Here is an 18,980-nt window from a genome sequence, read left to right on the forward strand (position 1 = left end):
CCAATTTAGATTTTCTAATACAAGTGCATCAACCATTTCAGATTTTATAAAACAAGTGTTGTATGCATTAGCCATATTGAATTCAGATTTTCACTTCCCCTAGGCCTATAAATAGGGAAGTTCTCTAAGCTTGTAAACACACCCCAAGGGGGGGAGCTCTCAAACACTTCTCTAGAGCTCCCTTCCCTTCTCTCCCTCAAATTCTCTTAATTTTGCTTTCTAGTTCTCAATTCTAGCTTTCCTTTTGCTTCTTAGTTGTAATTTATTTTTCTTTGTAATGTAAATTCTTTTCTTAAGTTTTCAAGTTGAATTAGTTTCCAAGTTTCAATTATGGTTTTTGTTCTTATTCATTATGCTTATAAGTTAATATGCTAGTTTGAATGATTGATCACCATTTAGGCTTGCATGTTAGCTATCTTGGTTTGAATTAAGAGTAGACATCATGCTTTAATTCGAATTGAACTATGAATAGGAAGAGTATGTATGGACATTCGACAACAGGGATTAGATACATGCTTGGTTGTTTAAATTGTTCTTCTATGCTTAATGGGTTCCTAATGCTTAATTTTAGGTTAGACAACAAATGATCAAATTAGGGAATTAGGAACACAAGGTTATGACCACACACCATGGCTTAATCATACTTTAGCTAGAATCAATCCATTAATCTAATTGAACTTGGGAACTTATTTGCTTGAGTTATTTCTTCCTTGTTTTATTTATTTCCTTTCTTTTTCATTTCTGTTTTGTGTAGGGAAAATGAATTGAATCATTCAATCACCAATCCTCGTGGGATCGACCTCGCACTTACATACGCTATACTACCGAACGGCTCGTGCACTTGCGAGTATCACAAGTTGAGGATGCAACTGAATCCATTTTGGTGCAGCTGTATCTACGCAACAGTAGTATAGCATATGTAAGTGCGAGGTCGATCCCACGAGGATTGGTGATTGAATGATCCAATTCATTTTCCCTACACAAAACAGAAATGAAAAAGAAAATAAATAAAACAAGAAAAAAGAAAATAACTCAAGTAGATAAGTTCCCAAGTTCAATTAGATTAACGGATTGATTCTAGCTAAAGTATGATTAAGCCATGGTGTTTGGTCAAAACCTTGTGTTCCTAATTCCCTAATTTGATCATTTGTTGTCTAACCTAAAATTAAGCATTAGGAACCCATTAAGCATAGAAGAACATTTTAAACAACCAAGTATGTATCTAATCCCTGTTGTCGAATGTCCATACATACTCTTCCTATCCATAGTTCAATTCGAATTAAAGCATGGTGTCTACTCTTAATTCAAACCAAGATAGCTAACATGCAAGCCTAAATGGTGATCAATCATTCAAACTAGCATATTAACTTATAAGCATAATGAATAAGAACAAAAACCATAATTGAAACTTGGAAACTAATTAAACTTGAAACTTAAGAAAGAATGTACATTACAATGAAAAGTAAAGTGAAACTAAGAAAAGACTTAAACAGAATTTCAGAATTTCATTACAACAACTGAAAACTTAGAAAGAGAAACTAAGAGAATTTGAGGGAGAGAAGGGAAGGGAGCTCTAGAGAAGTGTTTGAGAGCTCCCCCCTTGGGGTGTGTTTTGAAGCTTGAAGGCTTCTCTATTTATAGGGCTAAGAGGGAGGAACATCATGATGGATTCCCACACCATCCTTCATCCTTTGCTGCTGCACCTCAAGCATCTTCACATGGGTTCAAAGGTGATCAGATGTGGCTGCCTTTGCTGCCAACCCATGTGGTTGCCTTTTGGTTGCCAACCCATGTGGTTGCCTTTTGGTTGCTGAAAAACGAGTTTTCTGAACCAGACTTGGTGTAGGAAGGCCAGAGGTTTCAAAACTTGTCTAATGGGGCTCAAATTTGGATATGTTATAGTAGACACCCATTGGAACAACTTCTATGAAGAAAGTATTCCCATCGGAGCAGTCGAAGTGTGCGTTTTGGGCCTTGCAATTTGGCTGCCGAACAGAGACTGGAATTGACTTCATTTCATTTATGCTTTACATGCATGCACATGCTTTCTCTTTAATAGCTCCATCATGTACCAACTTGATCCTTTAGACTTTCATAGCTGGAATGCCTCCCCACTTCACTCATTATGTTGGATCCAAAGTCAGATGCAGCATGGGTGAGGCACATGGCTCAAAGGAGGAGACAAGGCTCAAAGCTGGCAGCTGCAAATCCTCCTGAGCATGGTTCAGTGTTGGACGGGCTAAGGACTCCACATATGTTCAATTGGGCTGAATTTTGGATATGTTATACTAGATACCCAATTGAACAACTTCTATGAAGAATGTCTCCTCATCCGAGTTGTCCAGATTGTTGAAATGAGACCTGCAAGGTGACTTACGAAACTGGACTGACAAGGAGTGTGGCCCAACTTTGGTTTTGTCTTTAAGCTCTTGCTCTTTGCCAATCAGCCCTTAACATGCATGGATTGCATCAAATGTGATCTCTTGCTATCTTAACCTACAAAACACACAAAGAGAAGTAAGTGACTCAAAATAAAGAGAAACTAAGCAAAATCAATAAGTAAAGAAGGCATGCAAGTGTATGAAATTATGGACTTATCAAAACAGAAAATGGATTAAAAGCACAAGTTTAACTCAATAACATAACCAAATCATAAGCTAGAAGGGTACAAAATGATATACAATTTTGAACCGATCAATGCCTTCCTCTACATTGTCTAAATTAAAGACTGAAATTGAATCAAATTAAAGTGCATGAAATACGTGTCATAGGATAGGACCCATTAATTGAAGCGTTGCTAAACAAGAGGAAGGTTTAACAGCACACCTCTTCCCGCAGCAGCGTCTTTCAAAAACTTTGTCTTGATTTTGTTGAGTGTGGCTACAGCTTCTTTCATATTTATCCTCTCTTCTGGTGATTTTGCACAGCAAGTAAGAGCTAATCTCATAATGGCTGATATGCAATCCCTCTTCCTCACATGATCATCATCTTCCTGCTCTGTCCCAATCCCAATCAAATTGGCATCCACAACTTCATCTATCTTTGCATCTGGTAATACTAGTGAGTTTGCAATCCATTGCTTTATATTCATTTCCCCATCAAACATCTCATTTGTTGGCTTCCTTCTTGTGAATGTTTCCATCACTACAATTCCGAAACTGTACACGTCCCCTCTTGTTGAAACCATTCCTTCCAATCCATACTCTGCATTATGAATTATACTTGTATATTCATGTGTATGAATATATATTAAATGAAAATTATGCATAATTAAGGACAGCATGTATAGAATGGAAAGATATTAAATTAGCAAGTACATCACCTGGAGCCATATACCCAACAGTGGCTAGAGTCATGGTTTGGGTAATAGAATCTCCTCCACCCAAGAGTTTTGCAATTCCAAAATCAGAAACATGTGCAACCATATAATCATCCAGTAGTATATTGCTTGGCTTCATATCACAATGCACAATAGGTATTGAATAACCATGGTGTAGGTATTCTAGTGCAGATGCAGCATCTATCATTATGTTCAACCTTTGTAAGATATTCAAAGAATTTTGAGAGTACAACCATTTCTCGAGGCTCCCATTAGGCATGTATTTGAGTACCAAGGCTTTGAAATCAATTTCACTGCAACAGCTGATGATTTTGATAAGGTTTCGATGACGAATATTGCTTAGCATTTCACATTCCCTATCAAAACTCTTGAAAGCCCCTTCTAGTTCTAGCTGTATACTGAAAACCTTTACTGCAACATCTATTCCATCTGAAAGTGTCCCTTTATATACTGAACCAAAACCCCCACTTCCAAGTAGGTTGTTTTCATTAAATCCATTTGTGCCCCTTAGAAGTTCTAGATGTGAAACTCTTCTCCAAAGAAGTTGAGGCAACGAGGTAGCCTCTCCTGCAACTTCCACATTCCTTTTCCTGCGTAGTATAAAGACAGATACAGAGGCCACAAAGAGAGTTACTGATATAATCCCTGGGATGATATATTTAGCTTTCCTCCAATTTGGTTCAAGTGTACCATTTTTGCATGGTGGAACCCGAAGTCGGGCTGCACCACAGAGTGCTTTGTTTGAGACAAATGATTGAGCAGGGAAGTTTTGGAACGGTCCACCAGTTGGAATTTCTCCTTGGAGCCTGTTGAAAGACAAATCCATATACTTGAGAAGTGACAGAGCTTCTAAAGACTTGGGAATCACTCCAGACAGATTGTTTCTGGACAAATCCAAGAGTTGCAGGCTTAGCAACCCGTCAAATGAACTTGGAATAGGGCCTTCCAAATTATTATTTGCCAAGGATAGATTAACCAAACCCTGAAGACCCCCAATAGTGCTTGGTAGGATACTAGATAAATTGTTATTTGATAAATCTACCTCTATCACAACCTTCAAGTTTCCAATATCTTGTGAGAGATGTCCAATTAGATAATTGGATGATAAGTTTACATACAAGATATCGACAAGTCTCCAAAAGTTAGATGGTATTGTGGAACTCAACGAATTGGACTCCAATGATAGATATCTTAGAGATGCGGTTAGATTTCCCAAGCAGGAAGGTATAGAACCAAAGAGCTTATTACTACCCAAATATAAGTAAGCTAGGTTATCTAATTGACAAAGTTGGTAGGGCATGTACCCTCGCAACTTGTTATCATTCAAGACCAAACCTTGGAGATTCCCTAGGCTTCTCAGTGAAGTTGGAATTGATCCACTCAATTGATTGTATCCCATGGATAAGACTACCAAGCTGCTCAAGTTGCCAATACCAATGGGAATGTTACCCTTCATGCGGCAATTGTATAAATAAATATATTGAAGCGACGATGTAGAGAAATTCCGAAAGGAATCATCAAGTCTGGCATTTAACGGATTATCTGCCAAGGCTAATAATGTCAAATTTCCAAGATTAGCCAAACAAGAGAGAGTGGAAGTATCAATCGTCAAATTATTCATGAATAACTTAAGCGACTGAAGGTTTGTTAAGGCACATAGCGTGCTAGGAATAAACCCTGTAAATGAGTTTTGCCCCAAATCAAGCTGCGTGAGCATAGAAGCATTGGAGAGGTTTGGGATTACTCCGCTGAGACCAGCTTCATCAAGATAGAGTTGTTGTAGGTTTGGAAGCCCAAGACCTAAGTTTGCTGGGAGGCTACCCGATAGTTGATTGCTAGTAAGCGACAGAAGTCTGATGGTGGAGATATTGAATATTGAGGACCATGGAATAGTGCCTGCCAGTGCCAAAATATCACATCATAATATTAATTAATACAACAATTTTCAAACAGAAATCTCTAAAAATAAAATTAAAAGTCCTAAAAGTCCTAAATATTAATTAATACTTCTTTTTTTCTTCTGTTGGTTAACCTTAGATTTGAACATATTGACTTAGATAGAGCGTTTATTAGGCAAGTCAATATGTTATATTCATAATTGTAAATAGGGATGGCAATTTTTCCCACGGGTAAGGGTCTTCGCAGGGATTCGACCCTAATGGGTCGGGTATGAAGGATAAAAATCGGGTATGGGGATGGGTATGGGGAATTTTTTGGGTATGGTGTTCGGGAAGGGGCGGGGATGGTATTTTAATCCCCAACCCGAACCCTCCCCATTTAGAATATATATTAATTTTTTGATGAGGTATATATATATATATTGCCATGTATAAATATGCTATTAAAGTGATTGTACCGACTAAGTTTTATATTATATACTTATATAATTTATACGAATCTTAAGCTACACTACTTATTTATTTAGTTAACTTCCAATACATACTTATATTGTCTTATAAGTATATATTTTATATATATTTATTATCTTGAATTAGTTTTTTTTTTTCTTTCAACAAAGTAGTTATATATTGCTTTTTTCTTCCGTAATGGGGAGGGTCGGGGAACCCATTCCCCAACGAAGGTTGGGATGGGGAATCCCCGATATGAATATTGCGGGTATGAAGGCGGGGATGGGGGAGAAAAGCTTAACGAGGATGGGGATGGGAATATCATACCCACCCCCGATTCGACCCATTGCCATCCCTAATTGTAAACCTTGCTATTCGATTCTAATGAATTTTCCAGCGATTTTGACAAAAAAAAAATTGTTATATTCATGATTAACTATCTCCCTCATTTACTAAAATATGAAATAGTTAAATAACGATAAATTATGCAACCAAAATAAAAAAGATAAATCATAATTTGATCAACATAATGAAATATCAATTACCCGTCAAAGTGTTGTGGCCAAGGGATATCTCCTTCATCATTGTTAAGTTCCCAATATTCTTTGGTATGCTTCCACTGAAATTGTTTTCCTCCAAAAAAAGTTTAAGAAGCTCTCTGCATTGCCATAATTTGGATGGAAGTGGACCATCAAACTGGTTGCGACCCAAACTCAAGATTTGAAGACTAGGAAGATGTTGGCATATACTGTCTGGAAGACCACCACTCAAGCTGTTTTCATATAGAGTCAACGTAGTCAAAGAAGACATGTTGAAAACAACCATAGGAACAGGGCCTTTTAGGACATTAAATTGCACATACAACCTCTCCAGCTGATGTAAAAAGCCGATCTCTTTTGGAATTTCTGAAAAATCATTAAAATATATGCACATTTATATGTTAAACTCATGTTTTATGCACGTATAATGCACTGCAACAAAAGCCGAGTCATATATAATTGTATCATATCAAGGCAATGCAACAAATATATATACCATTGAAATTGTTGGAGTCAAGATTTATCGTCTTCAACATTGTTAAGTTCCCTATTTCTCTAGGTATTGCACCTGTTAAGTATGCCAAACAAAGACTCAGAATACATGTAAATAAATGAAATTAGAAAAACCCCACATTACATAATTTATAGAAAAGCTGTTAGAGTGGCTATTTTTGGAGGAAAAAAAAAACTCTCAACTAGTCACTTGGTCACTTTCTAATTGGTTTATTAGTATGTTACAATTTTTTCACTTGAAGGTACAATATGGAATTTTTCTACAGTATTAGATTTGAATGGTGTTTTTTATATTTATAAAATATTATGTTATAATGGGCCTCTATGTGAAAAAGGTCATAAATATTCCCGATTAGTTACAATCTATCATCTATGTCTTATCATTTGTAGCCTACATAAGTTTTGTAAAAACTTTGAGTATAAAAAAAAAAAACAAAAAAAAAAAAAACAACAACAACAACATTATAGACTCAACCATTATTCAAGTGAGAGTTTTTGAGTATTGGATGACCTGCAAGTAAGAAAAAATTAGCATAATTTTGTAAATAAAAAAGAACACATCAGGCTTATAGATTAATAACAAGATGTTAAAACATAATGGTAGATCACCAATAGAGTCTAGATAAATTGTTGACACATATGTACCTGATAGTTTGTTAACCTTTAGATCAAGTACTTGCAATGTAGATAAGTTGAAAATAGTCGTAGGTATGGAACCTGAAAACTGATTGCCACGCAAATTGATACTTTGAAGTTTGGGGAAGGACCCAAACCACGATGGAATATATCCCATAAAATTGTTGAATTTGAAGCTAATAAACTTGAGGCGACGCAAATAAGACAATTCATGGGGCAGGGTGTCATGAAAACTGTTGTTTCCTAAGTCCAGCTCAACAAGAAATGAGAGGTTGCCTAAGTATGGTGGAATGGTGCCTGTGAGATCCATGTACGAGAGATTCAATGATGCTACTCTGAGGTGACGAGCACCACAAACAACGCCAGCCCAATTGCAAACGGAGGTGGTCGTTGACCAATTGACCAAGATGTTGTGAGGGTCACTAGTGACATGGGCTTTCAGAGCAAGAAGAGCAAACTGGTCCGTGGTGATGTTGGTTTGTGCTGCACCTACTGTGCCTAGAGAACTGTACTGCAGCTGCAGCACCAGCAAGAAGGTGATTGACAAGAGGAAACAACTTCTCTCCATGACCACGAGCACCGAAAACAGAGAAGTTCCTTCCAACTTCAAATTGTTTTTCATTTGTTTTTTCCTTTCCGATTTAGAACTTGAAATCATTGAATAATTTGTTGCAGTGCCAATATATGAAGGCAGAACAAGGTGCCAAAGAGTGGGGCACATGATTGCACCCTTGTGGAAGAAATTCTCAAGTAGCCAAACGCAACGACTTAGACTTGTAGGAAAGGAAGAATGGACAAATAGATTTAACGAAAGCAACTTACTTGGAAGTGGGGGTTTTGGCTCGGTGCAACTAGCAGGGCCTTTCAAGAGCCCTACATATGGAATGTATGTTTTCGGTGTTAAATCCATTTGTCTGTTTGTTTTCATTGCAACGACTTAGACTTAGACCTCTTCATGTCTGTTAAATCCATTTGTCGGTGTTAAAAAATTTCCCACTATCTTTTAGCTTTTGAGTTTTTATTTCCTCTTCATGTCTTTTTCAGAAATATTTAGTTATTCTTTGTTTTTGGTAATCAAAATATTCAGTTATTCAGGCTCAATTATATAGAAAGCTCAATGATTTGAGCTTTTAGCCTAACGCTTGGTAGAATTTATACAATTTCAATTTTTATCGTTTTTATCGTTTTTATATGACAACAGCAACCATGTCATGATCAAGTAATATATTGCTTGGCTTCATATCACAGTGCACAATAGGTATGGAATATTGCTTGGCTTCCTCTGATACCAACTCGATTCAAAGTATGTAAGAAGCTATGAATTTATTTATCCATCTAACCCTTGCACTATTAGTCTACAACAATTTCACTATGTATGGATTGATGTAATCTAATCTAACCCTATGTACTCGTTCATGACTTTTAGTATCAAATGTAAATTAATACAACAGTGTTTTCATTGAAATCTCTAAAATGAAAATAAGATCCCTAAAAAAATTAATTGAGGACCTATGTAATGGAGATGAAAGGACAAAATGTCATATTTCTTTGAGCGAAACACGTTTCTTCAGTTTGTATGTCCTAGTTTATTAGGCAATTTATGAAGGCAGAACAAGTTGCCATTGCCGAAGAGTGGGGCACATGATTGCCATGGAGGAAGAATTCGCGAGTAGACAAATGCAACTTGTCCATTCATTGCAACGACTTAGACTTGTAAGAAAGGAAGAATGGACAATTGGGGCATCAGTTTCCTTTCCACGCATCTGTTTTCACAAAATAATTCCTTCCAACTTCAAAGTTTGTTAAATGATGAAATACTCAATTGCCGGTCCCATTTTTGTTTCACTTTTCAATGTTTTCAATGAAATGATAGCCCATTATAGTAATTCTCATTTCTTATTTGTTTTTTTGTTGTTGAAGGAAACGATCAGATATATTAAAAAACATAACAAGTTAAAACATATCTTCAACCAATACGTCACGAATGAGCTGAGGAGGGACCCCAACCCATGTGATCGAATCGGTTAAAGCAAAAGCAAGGTTTGCAATCCTATTTGCCAACCATTAGAGCAACTCCACCCATTTGCCCCTTGCCATGGCAAGGGGGCTAGGGCAGCCACTATTCATGTGAATAGTAGTTGCTCTTGCAAATAGTAAATTTTGTGTTTCCATCCATTGCCATGGCTAAGGGCAATTACTATTCATTTTTTTGTTTTTTTCATAATTTTTTTTACCTCAATAATTAATTTGGATAATATTTTCGGATAAGATTTCCGGGTTCCTACGTGTCATGACTATTCATAATCGGATAAAATTTCGGGATAAGATTTTTGGGTTCAATTTTCGGATGAATTTCAAAATTCAAATTTCAGATAAAAATTTGGGTTCAAATTTCGGATGAATTTCAAAATTCAAATTTCGAATAAATGTGGGTTCAAATTTCAGCTAAATTTTGGTTCAAATTTCGGATGTATTTCAAATTTCAGATAAGATTTTCATCCAATCAAATCAAGTCACGTGGCATCTCTATCTTGCCAAAATATTCTATAAAACCAGAGGCTCAGCTCATACCTCTTACACCACATCTTTCTATATTTTCATTTCTCAGAGTTTAGAATTCATACTCAATTCATTCTCAATGGAAGATTTTAGGAGAAGCTTGGAGAGGCAAGAGCGAGAAAGAAATGAGAGAAATCGTAGAGCAGATGAAATCAATGAGTTGCAGAGACAAGTTGATGAACAAGTTGTCATAGCAGTGGCTTTGCAAGATGAAGAGAACCAAGGTCGCCGCCATGGTTCACGAGTCGGCCGCCGAAAGAATGTGGACAGACATAGGCATTCTCGGGGTAAGAATCTTTTGGAAGATTATTTTATCCCAACTTCTTTGTACTCTAATGTTGATTTTCGAAGGCGATTTAGAGTGGCACCCCATGTGTTCAATAAAATCATGCATGATATTTGCAATCATGATGCATACTTTGTTCAAAAGTGTGATGCTACTGGTACTTTGGGACTTCTTCCGGAGCAAAAGCTTACTGCTGTTATACGAATGTTGGCGTATGGAGCATCTGCTGATCAGGTGGATGAGGTTGCCCGGATGGGGAAGTCAACTACGTTGGAGGCTTTGGTACGATTTTGTGATGCGGTTGAAACTCTGTACACTAGAGACTACCTACGTAGACCTACGCCCAGGGACCTCCAACGGCTTCTACAAAAAGCCGAAGCTCGAGGATTTCCAGGAATGGTTGGCAGCATCGACTGCATGCACTGGCAATGGAAGAATTGCCCAACTGCCTGGCAAGGTGATTACGGAAATAGAAAAGGCCAAAAAAGTATCATCCTTGAAGCCGTTGCTGGCTTCGACACATGGGTTTGGCATGCCTTCTTTGGAGTTCCTGGATCCCAAAATGACCTCAACGTGCTGGGTCAATCCCCGGTCTTCAACGATGTTTTGAGAGGCCAAGGCCCCAATATCACCTATGAAGTCAACAATACAGTCTACCAGACGGGATATTATCTAGCTGACGGCATCTACCCGAGGTGGACCACATTTGTCAAATCCATTCCGAATCCCCGATCCCAGAAGGAAAAATTATTTGCTACCTATCAAGAAAAATACAGGAAAGATGTCGAAAGGTGTTTTGGCATCCTTCAAGCTCGGTGGTTGATTATTCGAGGTGCAGCCCGTATGTTTGATGAGGAGGTCCTCAGAAGCATTATGATGACTTGCATCATCCTCCATAATATGATTGTGGAGGATGAGTATGATTATGAAGTTGAAGAGGTCTACGAATCGGATCCCATGAACACGGCTTTGACACGAATTTATGAAAGGCCCATGGGGCCAAGTGGAGAACCGTTTGAACCGGAGCCGTTGGTTAGGGATGGTAGTTTCATGACCCGTATGATAGATCGATATCAAGAGATGCAATCTTCGTATGTTCATGAAAGGCGTCAACGTGACTTGATGGCGCATCTATGGGCGGTGATAGGCAATCAAGATGAATGATGGAGCATAGATGCTTTGGTTATGTTTTATTTAGTTATGGTTTGGTTGTGTTGTTTTTTATTTATTATGGTTTGGTTGTGGTTTTTTATTTATGGTTTGGTTGTGGTTTGTAGTTTTTTTTATTTTAATTATGTTTTGTTTGATGTATGGAATATGTTGAATAAAAAGGTCTTTTATTGAATGCTTTGTTTATTAAATAAAGAAATCCAATACAAGTCATTAAGAATTACTACTACTAAAATAAAAAACATGAATTACAACAACTTTAATAGAAAACATGAATTACAACAACTTTAATAGAAAACATGAAAAATACAAATACATAAAAGGTATGCCAACTAATTTAATGGTTTTCATCATTTAACCAATCCGTGTTGCTAGGCCCATCATCTTGGAAAAGTCTTTTTCTTCTCATAACATCCCTGCGTTCTAGCTTCCAAAATTGTTTTGTTTCAGGGGACATATGGCTTGTATCCATCGCCATGGTTTCCCGATCCGTCTTCTCCATATCTTTTTTGCGCAAATACTCCCTTTCTCGTGAAAACTCGGCTTGAATTGCCATCTCATTATCTTGGCGTTTCTGCTCCAGTTCAATTCTTATGGCATTTTGCCTTGCAATTTCCTCCAAAAACTTTGAATTACTATTACTTGAATTACCCGCTTTTTTTGCCTTCCCAGCCTTTCGGCCAATGGGCCTCGGCTCCTTTTCAATGGGTGAGTCTTCACTCATAGGGGAATCGAGAGGTGACTCCGATGTCATTGAACCACGGAGTGGCGTCTCATTTAACACAACGGGGGGACCCGTGGGAATAATTATGAAGCGTTTGCAATATTTCACCACATCCCAACATTCATGATGGTTGAAACTTTTTTTGCAACCCCCGGTTGCACCGAACCACATCTGTGCTTGAATCATCTATTTAACAAAAAAAAATGGAAGTGCGAGAAATATTTAAAATATATTGGATATGCAAGTAACCAAAAAATAAACAAATGGAAATGCAATTAACCTTACAAATAAATTGGAAGTGCAAGAAATATTTAGAAACAATTGGAAATGCAAGAAATATTAACAACATATTGAAAATGCAAGAAATATTAACAACATATTGAAAATGCAAGAAATATTAACAAAATATTTAAAATGCAAGAAATATGAACAAAATATTTAATTTGCAAGAAATATTAACAAAATATTGAAAATGCAATCAATATTAACAAAATATATAAATTAGGACATTAAACTTAATGAAACGAAAATTACAAAATACTTACCTCGTTAGTACGATTTTCCCCGCTTCTATAGTTTTCCATCGCTTTTGACAACGCATCTCTCCATTTTCCCAACTCTTTATTTAGAATTTTCCACCTACTAGATAATGCCATTTCCGTACGAGTAGACCCCGGAATTTTTTCACAAAATTCGGCATGAATTTTTTTCCACATATGAAAAAATTTCATCTCATTGCCTGTCACGGGACAATGACAAACTTGGAGCCAAGCCTCACACAAGGAAACATCTTCCTTGGTGCTCCACGCCCCTCCGGTTTCGATAGAAGAAGCCATAAAAATAAGAAGAAAAAAAATACAAGGTTAAAGAGAGGAAAATGTTGAATAAAGAGTGAATAATAGTAGAAGTAGAATAAAATGTATAAGGATTGGTGTTGAAAGTGAAGGGTATTAATAGGTATTTATAGAAGAAAAAAAAATTCAGAATTTTTTAGTATTTTTTAAAAAAAATTTCGATTTTTTTTCATAATTTTATTGCCAAAAAATCGCCAGCCGTTGGGTTGGAGGAGAGAAGCAGATCGGAGCGCCCAGGTTACGACACCTGTCTTCTAGCCGTTGGTGATCGCGTAGGGCTGACGTCAGCGCGAGTGAATTCAAATTTTTTTAACGTTGGCGCGTGCATTGCACGCGCCAACGTTAAAAAAATTTGATTGCGCTCGCTGACGTCATCCTGACGTCAGCCCAAACCGAGTTTTGGACCTCGGGCTGAACTCGCCTTCGGGCCAGCCCGACTTGCTGGGACCCGCACCTTGCTCGGGCTTGGGCTTACCGCTGGAAACTCCTTTTTTTGCTTTTCTCCCCCCAGCCTTGGGCTAGGCTCATGGATGCACTTGCTCTTAGGGCATCTCCAACAGCCTCTTTAACAATTTTGAAATTCTAAAATAGGTGAGTTACATCAGAAAAATTCCCACAAACAGCTTCTTCAAACTTAGTCATCAAAGCTGCAACCTATTTTTCTCTCTTTAAGATTGGTAAGTTGACTTTGGCTCTTCAAATATTTAATTTTACTTTGAAAAAACAAAGCCTACATTGAAAATATTTAAAACATGCATATTTTCTTTTCATATAATAAATACATAGACATTTTTCACATGATCAGACCAAAAAAGACATTTTTCACATGTTTTCATATTTTTCATATTTTTTTTTTTTATGATATTGCATTAATTGTATTGAAGAGTCTGTTAAAGCAAAAATTATTCAAGTAGTAAATAAGGCTTTTCAAATTACCATATAGGTCAACAAACTTCAATTTAAAAAATTTTATTTGCTACTACTCTTGAAGATGCTCTTAGCCTCACAAAATGAAATGAGGAATCATCTAATTGCTGAAACAGCCCATTAAAATAATTCTTATTTTCTTATTTGTTAAGGTCTGAAAAGATTACCTAATACCACTCACTCACTCACTCACAATTAAGAGTCACATAGTCAAATGTATGCTTATATCAGAATTGCACTTCCCTTTCCACCCGCGCTTAATTTAGGATACTGGTACACATTAATTGTGCCCATAATCACATTCGTCATTATGGTTTGTGAGTATGGGTTGGTGGGATAGTGAAGCTTTTTTTTTTGGGGTCAATGAATGTGGATTGGTGGTTGACCAGTTGACCAAGCAGAGCAGGGCAAAGTGCACTGGAATGGAGAAGAAATGTAGCAAGGACTTGGCTTGTAATAAAGGAAGAGGTTGCAAATAGCGCATGCGTGCGTGCATTCCTTATATTCAAATAGTTGGGTTAGAAAACACATATGGGCTTTTTAGTTGGCCTACAGAAATAATTGGATATGGCCTAAATAATTAGACATTTATCAACACAGCTAATCCGGTTCGGTTTGGATCAGCCTTTTCAAGTTACAAATTCAAATCGGAACTGAATCAAACCAGTCAAGTTTGGCTTTTGAACTTATGTTGACTTTTTTGGTCAACTCAGTTTTTTTCACTCTTTTTCAACTCGGTTTGACTTGATTTGTCAGATCTGCGATTCCGACTGAAGACATTTCAGGCTGATTTAGGTGTAAATATAGCTCTATTACTCTTAGGGCTCGTTTGGGAGACATTTTAGGCGGGTTTAGGTGTAAAAATAATTCCATTACTCTTTGGGCTCATTTAGGAGTGATTCTGGATAGGCCAAAATCACTTCTAGAAAAAAGCACCTCCCACGTGCTTATCCAAAAAATCACTATAAGTGATTTTAAGTGATTCTCGGGAGAAGCCCCTCCCATGTGCTTCTCCATAAAATCACTTAAAATCACTTAGGGCCAGTTTGAGATTGTTGTCACTTATATAAAAAAAGTTGTTTATGTTGTGCTTTGAAAATAATTAGTTGTAAAGTAAAGCAGCTCTATATTTGGTAAACAATTCTTTTAAAGTGTTGTTAGTACAAAAAAGAGTGTCAAAATCGTTTAGTAAATTTTAATATAAAACTATTGTAACTGTGAATAATGACTCAAATAGACATGATGTCAAAAGTGTTGTGCGCTAATTATGTGATGGTAGTGGTAGCGGTGAAAGAAATGGAAGTGAAGGTGGTGGTGAAAGAGGGTGGTGGTGGTGATGAAGGTGGAGATGGTGGTGGTGAGGATGGCGGTTGTGGAGGTGCAGGTTGAGGAGGAGGTGGTGGCAGCATGGTGGTGGTGGTGGCGAAAAAAGTGGTGGAGGTGGTGGTTGTAGTAGTGGTGGGGGTGGCGGTTGTGGAAGTACTGGTGGTGGTGGTGGTGGTAGTGGTGGCAAAGAGGATGAGGATGTGGCGGTGGCGGTGGCGGTGGTGGTGGAAGTGAGGTGGTGAAGGTGGTGGTGGAGGTGGTAGAGTTGGATGTTGAGGTGGAGGTAGTGTCATTTGTAAAATTTAATGATGGTATTTGGGGGATTTAAAAAATTCATTAAAGGTTCATATTTGCTTCGTTTGAAAGCAACTTTGAAAAGTAAGCCAGAACTTGCTTTTAAAAGTTGTTGTCAAAAGGCGACTACTTTTAAAATAATCGAGATATTTTATTTTATCAAACACATTAAACTGCTTAACTTTAAAGTGAAGCAGGTTTTGGCCCCACACCCAAAAAAAAAAAAAAAAAAAGGCAATCCCAAAGGGGGCCTTAAAGTGATTATTTGGAGAAGTGATTCTCTATGAAAGTGATTATTGGCCTTTGTAGAATCACTCTCAAACGAGCCCTTATTGTGGAGATATTGAAGATTGAGGATGGGATAAGGTCATTCAGATTGTTTATGGATAAATCCAAGAGATTCAGGCTTAGCAAGTCGTGAAATGTACTTGGAATAGGACCACATCCAAATTATTATTTCCCAAGGATAGTTGAACCAAAACTTGAAGACCCCCAATGGTGCTTGGTATTATACCAGATAAATGGTTATTTGATAAATCTAAATCTATCGCAACTTTCAAATTTCCAATACCTTCTGACAGAGGTCCGATTAGAGAATTGGATGATAAGTTTACATACAAGATATAGGCAAGTCTCCAAAGAGTAGATGGTATAGTGGAACTCAAAGAATTGGACTCTAGTGATAGACTTCTTGGAGATGCTAGATTACCCAAGCAGGAAGGTATAGAACCAGAGAGAGCTGATTACTAGCCAAATTTAAGTGCGCAAGGTTATATAGTTGACAAAGTTGATATGGGACGTATCCTTGCAACATGTTATCATTCAAGTACAAACCTTTGAGATTCCTTAGTTGTCCCAGTGAAGTTGGAATTGATCCACTCAATTGATTGCCTCCTAGGGCTAAGATTACCAAGCTGCTAATGTTGCCAATACAAATGGGAATGTTACCCCTCGTGCTGGAATTGTGTAAGTAAATATATTGAAGCGACGATGTAGAGCAATTCCGAAAGGAATCATCAAGTCTGGCATTTAACGGATTATATTCCAACTATAGGAATTTCAAATTTGTAAAATTAGCCAAACAAGACAGAGTGCTTGCTTCTGGAGTGGAAGTATCAAGCGTCAAATTATTCATTGCTAAGCTAAGTTCCTGAAGGTTTGTTAAGGCACAGAGCGTGCTTGAAATAAACCCTGTAAATGAGTTTTAGCCGAAATCTATCTTGGTGAGCATAGAAGCATTGGAGAGGTTGGGGATTACTCCGCTGAGGCCAGCTTCTGCAATATAAAGGACTTGTAGGTTTGGAAGCCCAAAGCCTATGTTTGCTGGGAGGCTACCCGATAGCTGATTAAAACTAAGCTGCATCACTTTTATTGTGGAGATATTGAAGATTGAGGATGGGATGAGGCCATTCAGATTATTACCATCGACTGTAAAAACCTCTAAATTTTGAAGATCACTAATCTCATCTGGTATAGTGCCTGCAACAACCCTTGCATGTTTAACTTTGTGGCCTTAGCATTATTACTACAACAATTTCATTATACATGGATTGATGTTATCTAATCTAACCCCATGTACTCATAATATTAATTAATACAAACAATATTTACACGAAAAATATCTATTATATGCATGTTTAACTATCTCCCTCATTTACTTATAAATGCAGTCAGTGCAGGGCACTGCCCAGACTGGACTTGTGATAAAGGAAAAATGGAGAAGAATGGAGCAAGGACTTGACTTAAAAGGAAAGGCTTCCACTCAGCCCCAGTCCAAACTAGCTAATATCCTGTTCATTTGAAAGTAATTTTTAATAACTTAAACGGAAAATAAATAGATAAATATAAATTTTTTAATAACCAAGTAAGAAGCTTTGAATTTCTTTATCATGACTTCTTGTTCCATATCTATATATATATTATTGTATTTTAAATAGAATAAGTGCACATGAATTAAATATACCAAAACATAACGGCATGGCTTCCTCTACATTGTCGACGACCCATTTTTGGAAGGGAGCATTATTTCTGTGATAGGCGGGCGTGAACAGTTGGATTGATGATCTTGTTGTTGATGAAGCCAGGATAGATTGAAACCTGCTACTGATTTGAAAGCCATAAAGATATGTTCTTGGTCTGTGCTGTTGCATGTACATTCTGCTATTGCAATCAGCACCAGAAGAACCAAAAACCTCAACAAGATTCTCATTTTCTTTTTCTGCAACTGGGTATCAGTTCTCAAACTCTGCTTCCTGTTTTGTTGTCCATGAGAGAGAGAGAGAGAGAGAGAGAGAGAGAGAGAGAGTAGTGAATGAAATGGAAGAGGGATGGAGAAAACAGGGGCAGGCACTAGTCAATGTTATGGGTTTAATAAGTGGAGCGAGTGAAGTGGAAGATTAAGGCGTTAAGTTTAACCGAAAAATCTAACGGCGGGAGGAAGTGTAATAGTTGGAGGACAACAGAAGTTGGACAGGTTTGGTTGACTAGCTGCTCTGACTCACTCAAGGTTCTTAAATTTCACCGGTGACCAAGCGTGCTGTGCGCTCCTCTTCAGCCTTTTGTGCTGCTTGTCTTCATCCCGTTTGGGGTGATCGATCAAGATTCTCTTCAAGTTTTTACTTGTAAGAGCCTGGTTCTTCTGGTTGTTCCTGCGGCAGTCTGCGCGGTGGTGGCTCAGTTTTTGGTGCTCCTGTCTAGATCTACTCAGATCTATTCGTCCCCGGGAGCTGACCTTCGGCCTGGTCGTTTTGGGTGATCTCTGCTCCACCTGGAGTTGCTTGAGCTTGCTGTGCGGATCTTGGGCTTTGCAATTTTCTTGTTGTTTTTTGTGCTTCAACTCGTTTTGAGTGTGTTGCTTGTTGCTGTCTCTTACTTGTATTTTACTAGTGAGGGTTTAAGTTACTTTGCTTTTGTAGTTTGGGTGCCTAGGCGTCTGGTTTTCGGCGTTTAGTGTTCTATGCCGGATTTTTCCTGGCTCGCGGTCTTTTTACTGCTCGTTCTCTGGCCTTCTGTGGCCATGATTGGAGTTCCCGAAGTTACCGGCGTCCTCCCCCTTTGGACGACTGTCCACACTAGTTCTCTCTGGCCTCTTGTGGCCATGACTGGAGGTCCCGATGTTTCCGGTGTCCTCCCCCTTTGGACTACTGTCCACCTTTGTATCAACCCTAAATGGGTATCAGTCTTTGTTATTGCTATGGCCTTTTCGGCTCTTGTACTGGTCTTTACGGCCTCTGTACTGGTCTTTTTGGCTAACGGCCTCTGTGCCTGATCAATGAATGCAATATATCGCTAAGTTTCAACAAAAAAAAAAATTCACCGGTGACTGATGCGGTGATTGCGAAATTTCTTTCAATTTTTTCCCCAATGAAGAAATTCTACATGGCTTATTAGTTTCAAAATTACAAGGTTTACATGTGGACCAAAAACATCTTGCTTTTTTCTTGTTTTGGTGGTAATTTCAGTCA

General features: G+C 37.8%; 2 protein-coding genes and 1 pseudogene across 2 annotated transcripts; all 3 read right to left on the reverse strand.

Annotated features, from left to right (window-relative positions):
• Positions 1-2,790: 2,790 nt before the first annotated feature.
• Positions 2,791-8,233, reverse strand: LOC110745180 (uncharacterized). The gene is made up of 5 exons (XM_088251429.1): positions 7,386-8,233; positions 6,724-6,795; positions 6,234-6,593; positions 3,323-5,236; positions 2,791-3,204 (listed from the first exon to the last, which is right to left on the reverse strand). The coding sequence occupies exons 1-5, from the start codon at positions 8,095-8,097 to the stop codon at positions 2,798-2,800; spliced, it is 3,465 nt and encodes a 1,154-aa protein (XP_088107555.1). The 5' UTR covers positions 8,098-8,233; the 3' UTR covers positions 2,791-2,797.
• Positions 8,234-11,723: 3,490 nt separating this feature from the next.
• On the reverse strand, positions 11,724-12,904 carry LOC148295302 (uncharacterized). Its single transcript, XM_088251432.1, has 2 exons — positions 12,661-12,904; positions 11,724-12,301 (listed from the first exon to the last, which is right to left on the reverse strand). The coding sequence occupies exons 1-2, from the start codon at positions 12,844-12,846 to the stop codon at positions 11,729-11,731; spliced, it is 759 nt and encodes a 252-aa protein (XP_088107558.1). The 5' UTR covers positions 12,847-12,904; the 3' UTR covers positions 11,724-11,728.
• A 3,222-nt stretch (positions 12,905-16,126) lies between these two features.
• Positions 16,127-17,725, reverse strand: LOC148295303 (uncharacterized; annotated as a pseudogene).
• Between the last annotated feature and the right edge of the window lie 1,255 nt (positions 17,726-18,980).

Source organism: Prunus avium, chromosome 4 (assembly GCF_965620075.1).
Source record: "Prunus avium chromosome 4, drPruAviu1.hap1.1, whole genome shotgun sequence".
NCBI classification, from domain to species: domain Eukaryota; kingdom Viridiplantae; phylum Streptophyta; class Magnoliopsida; order Rosales; family Rosaceae; genus Prunus; species Prunus avium.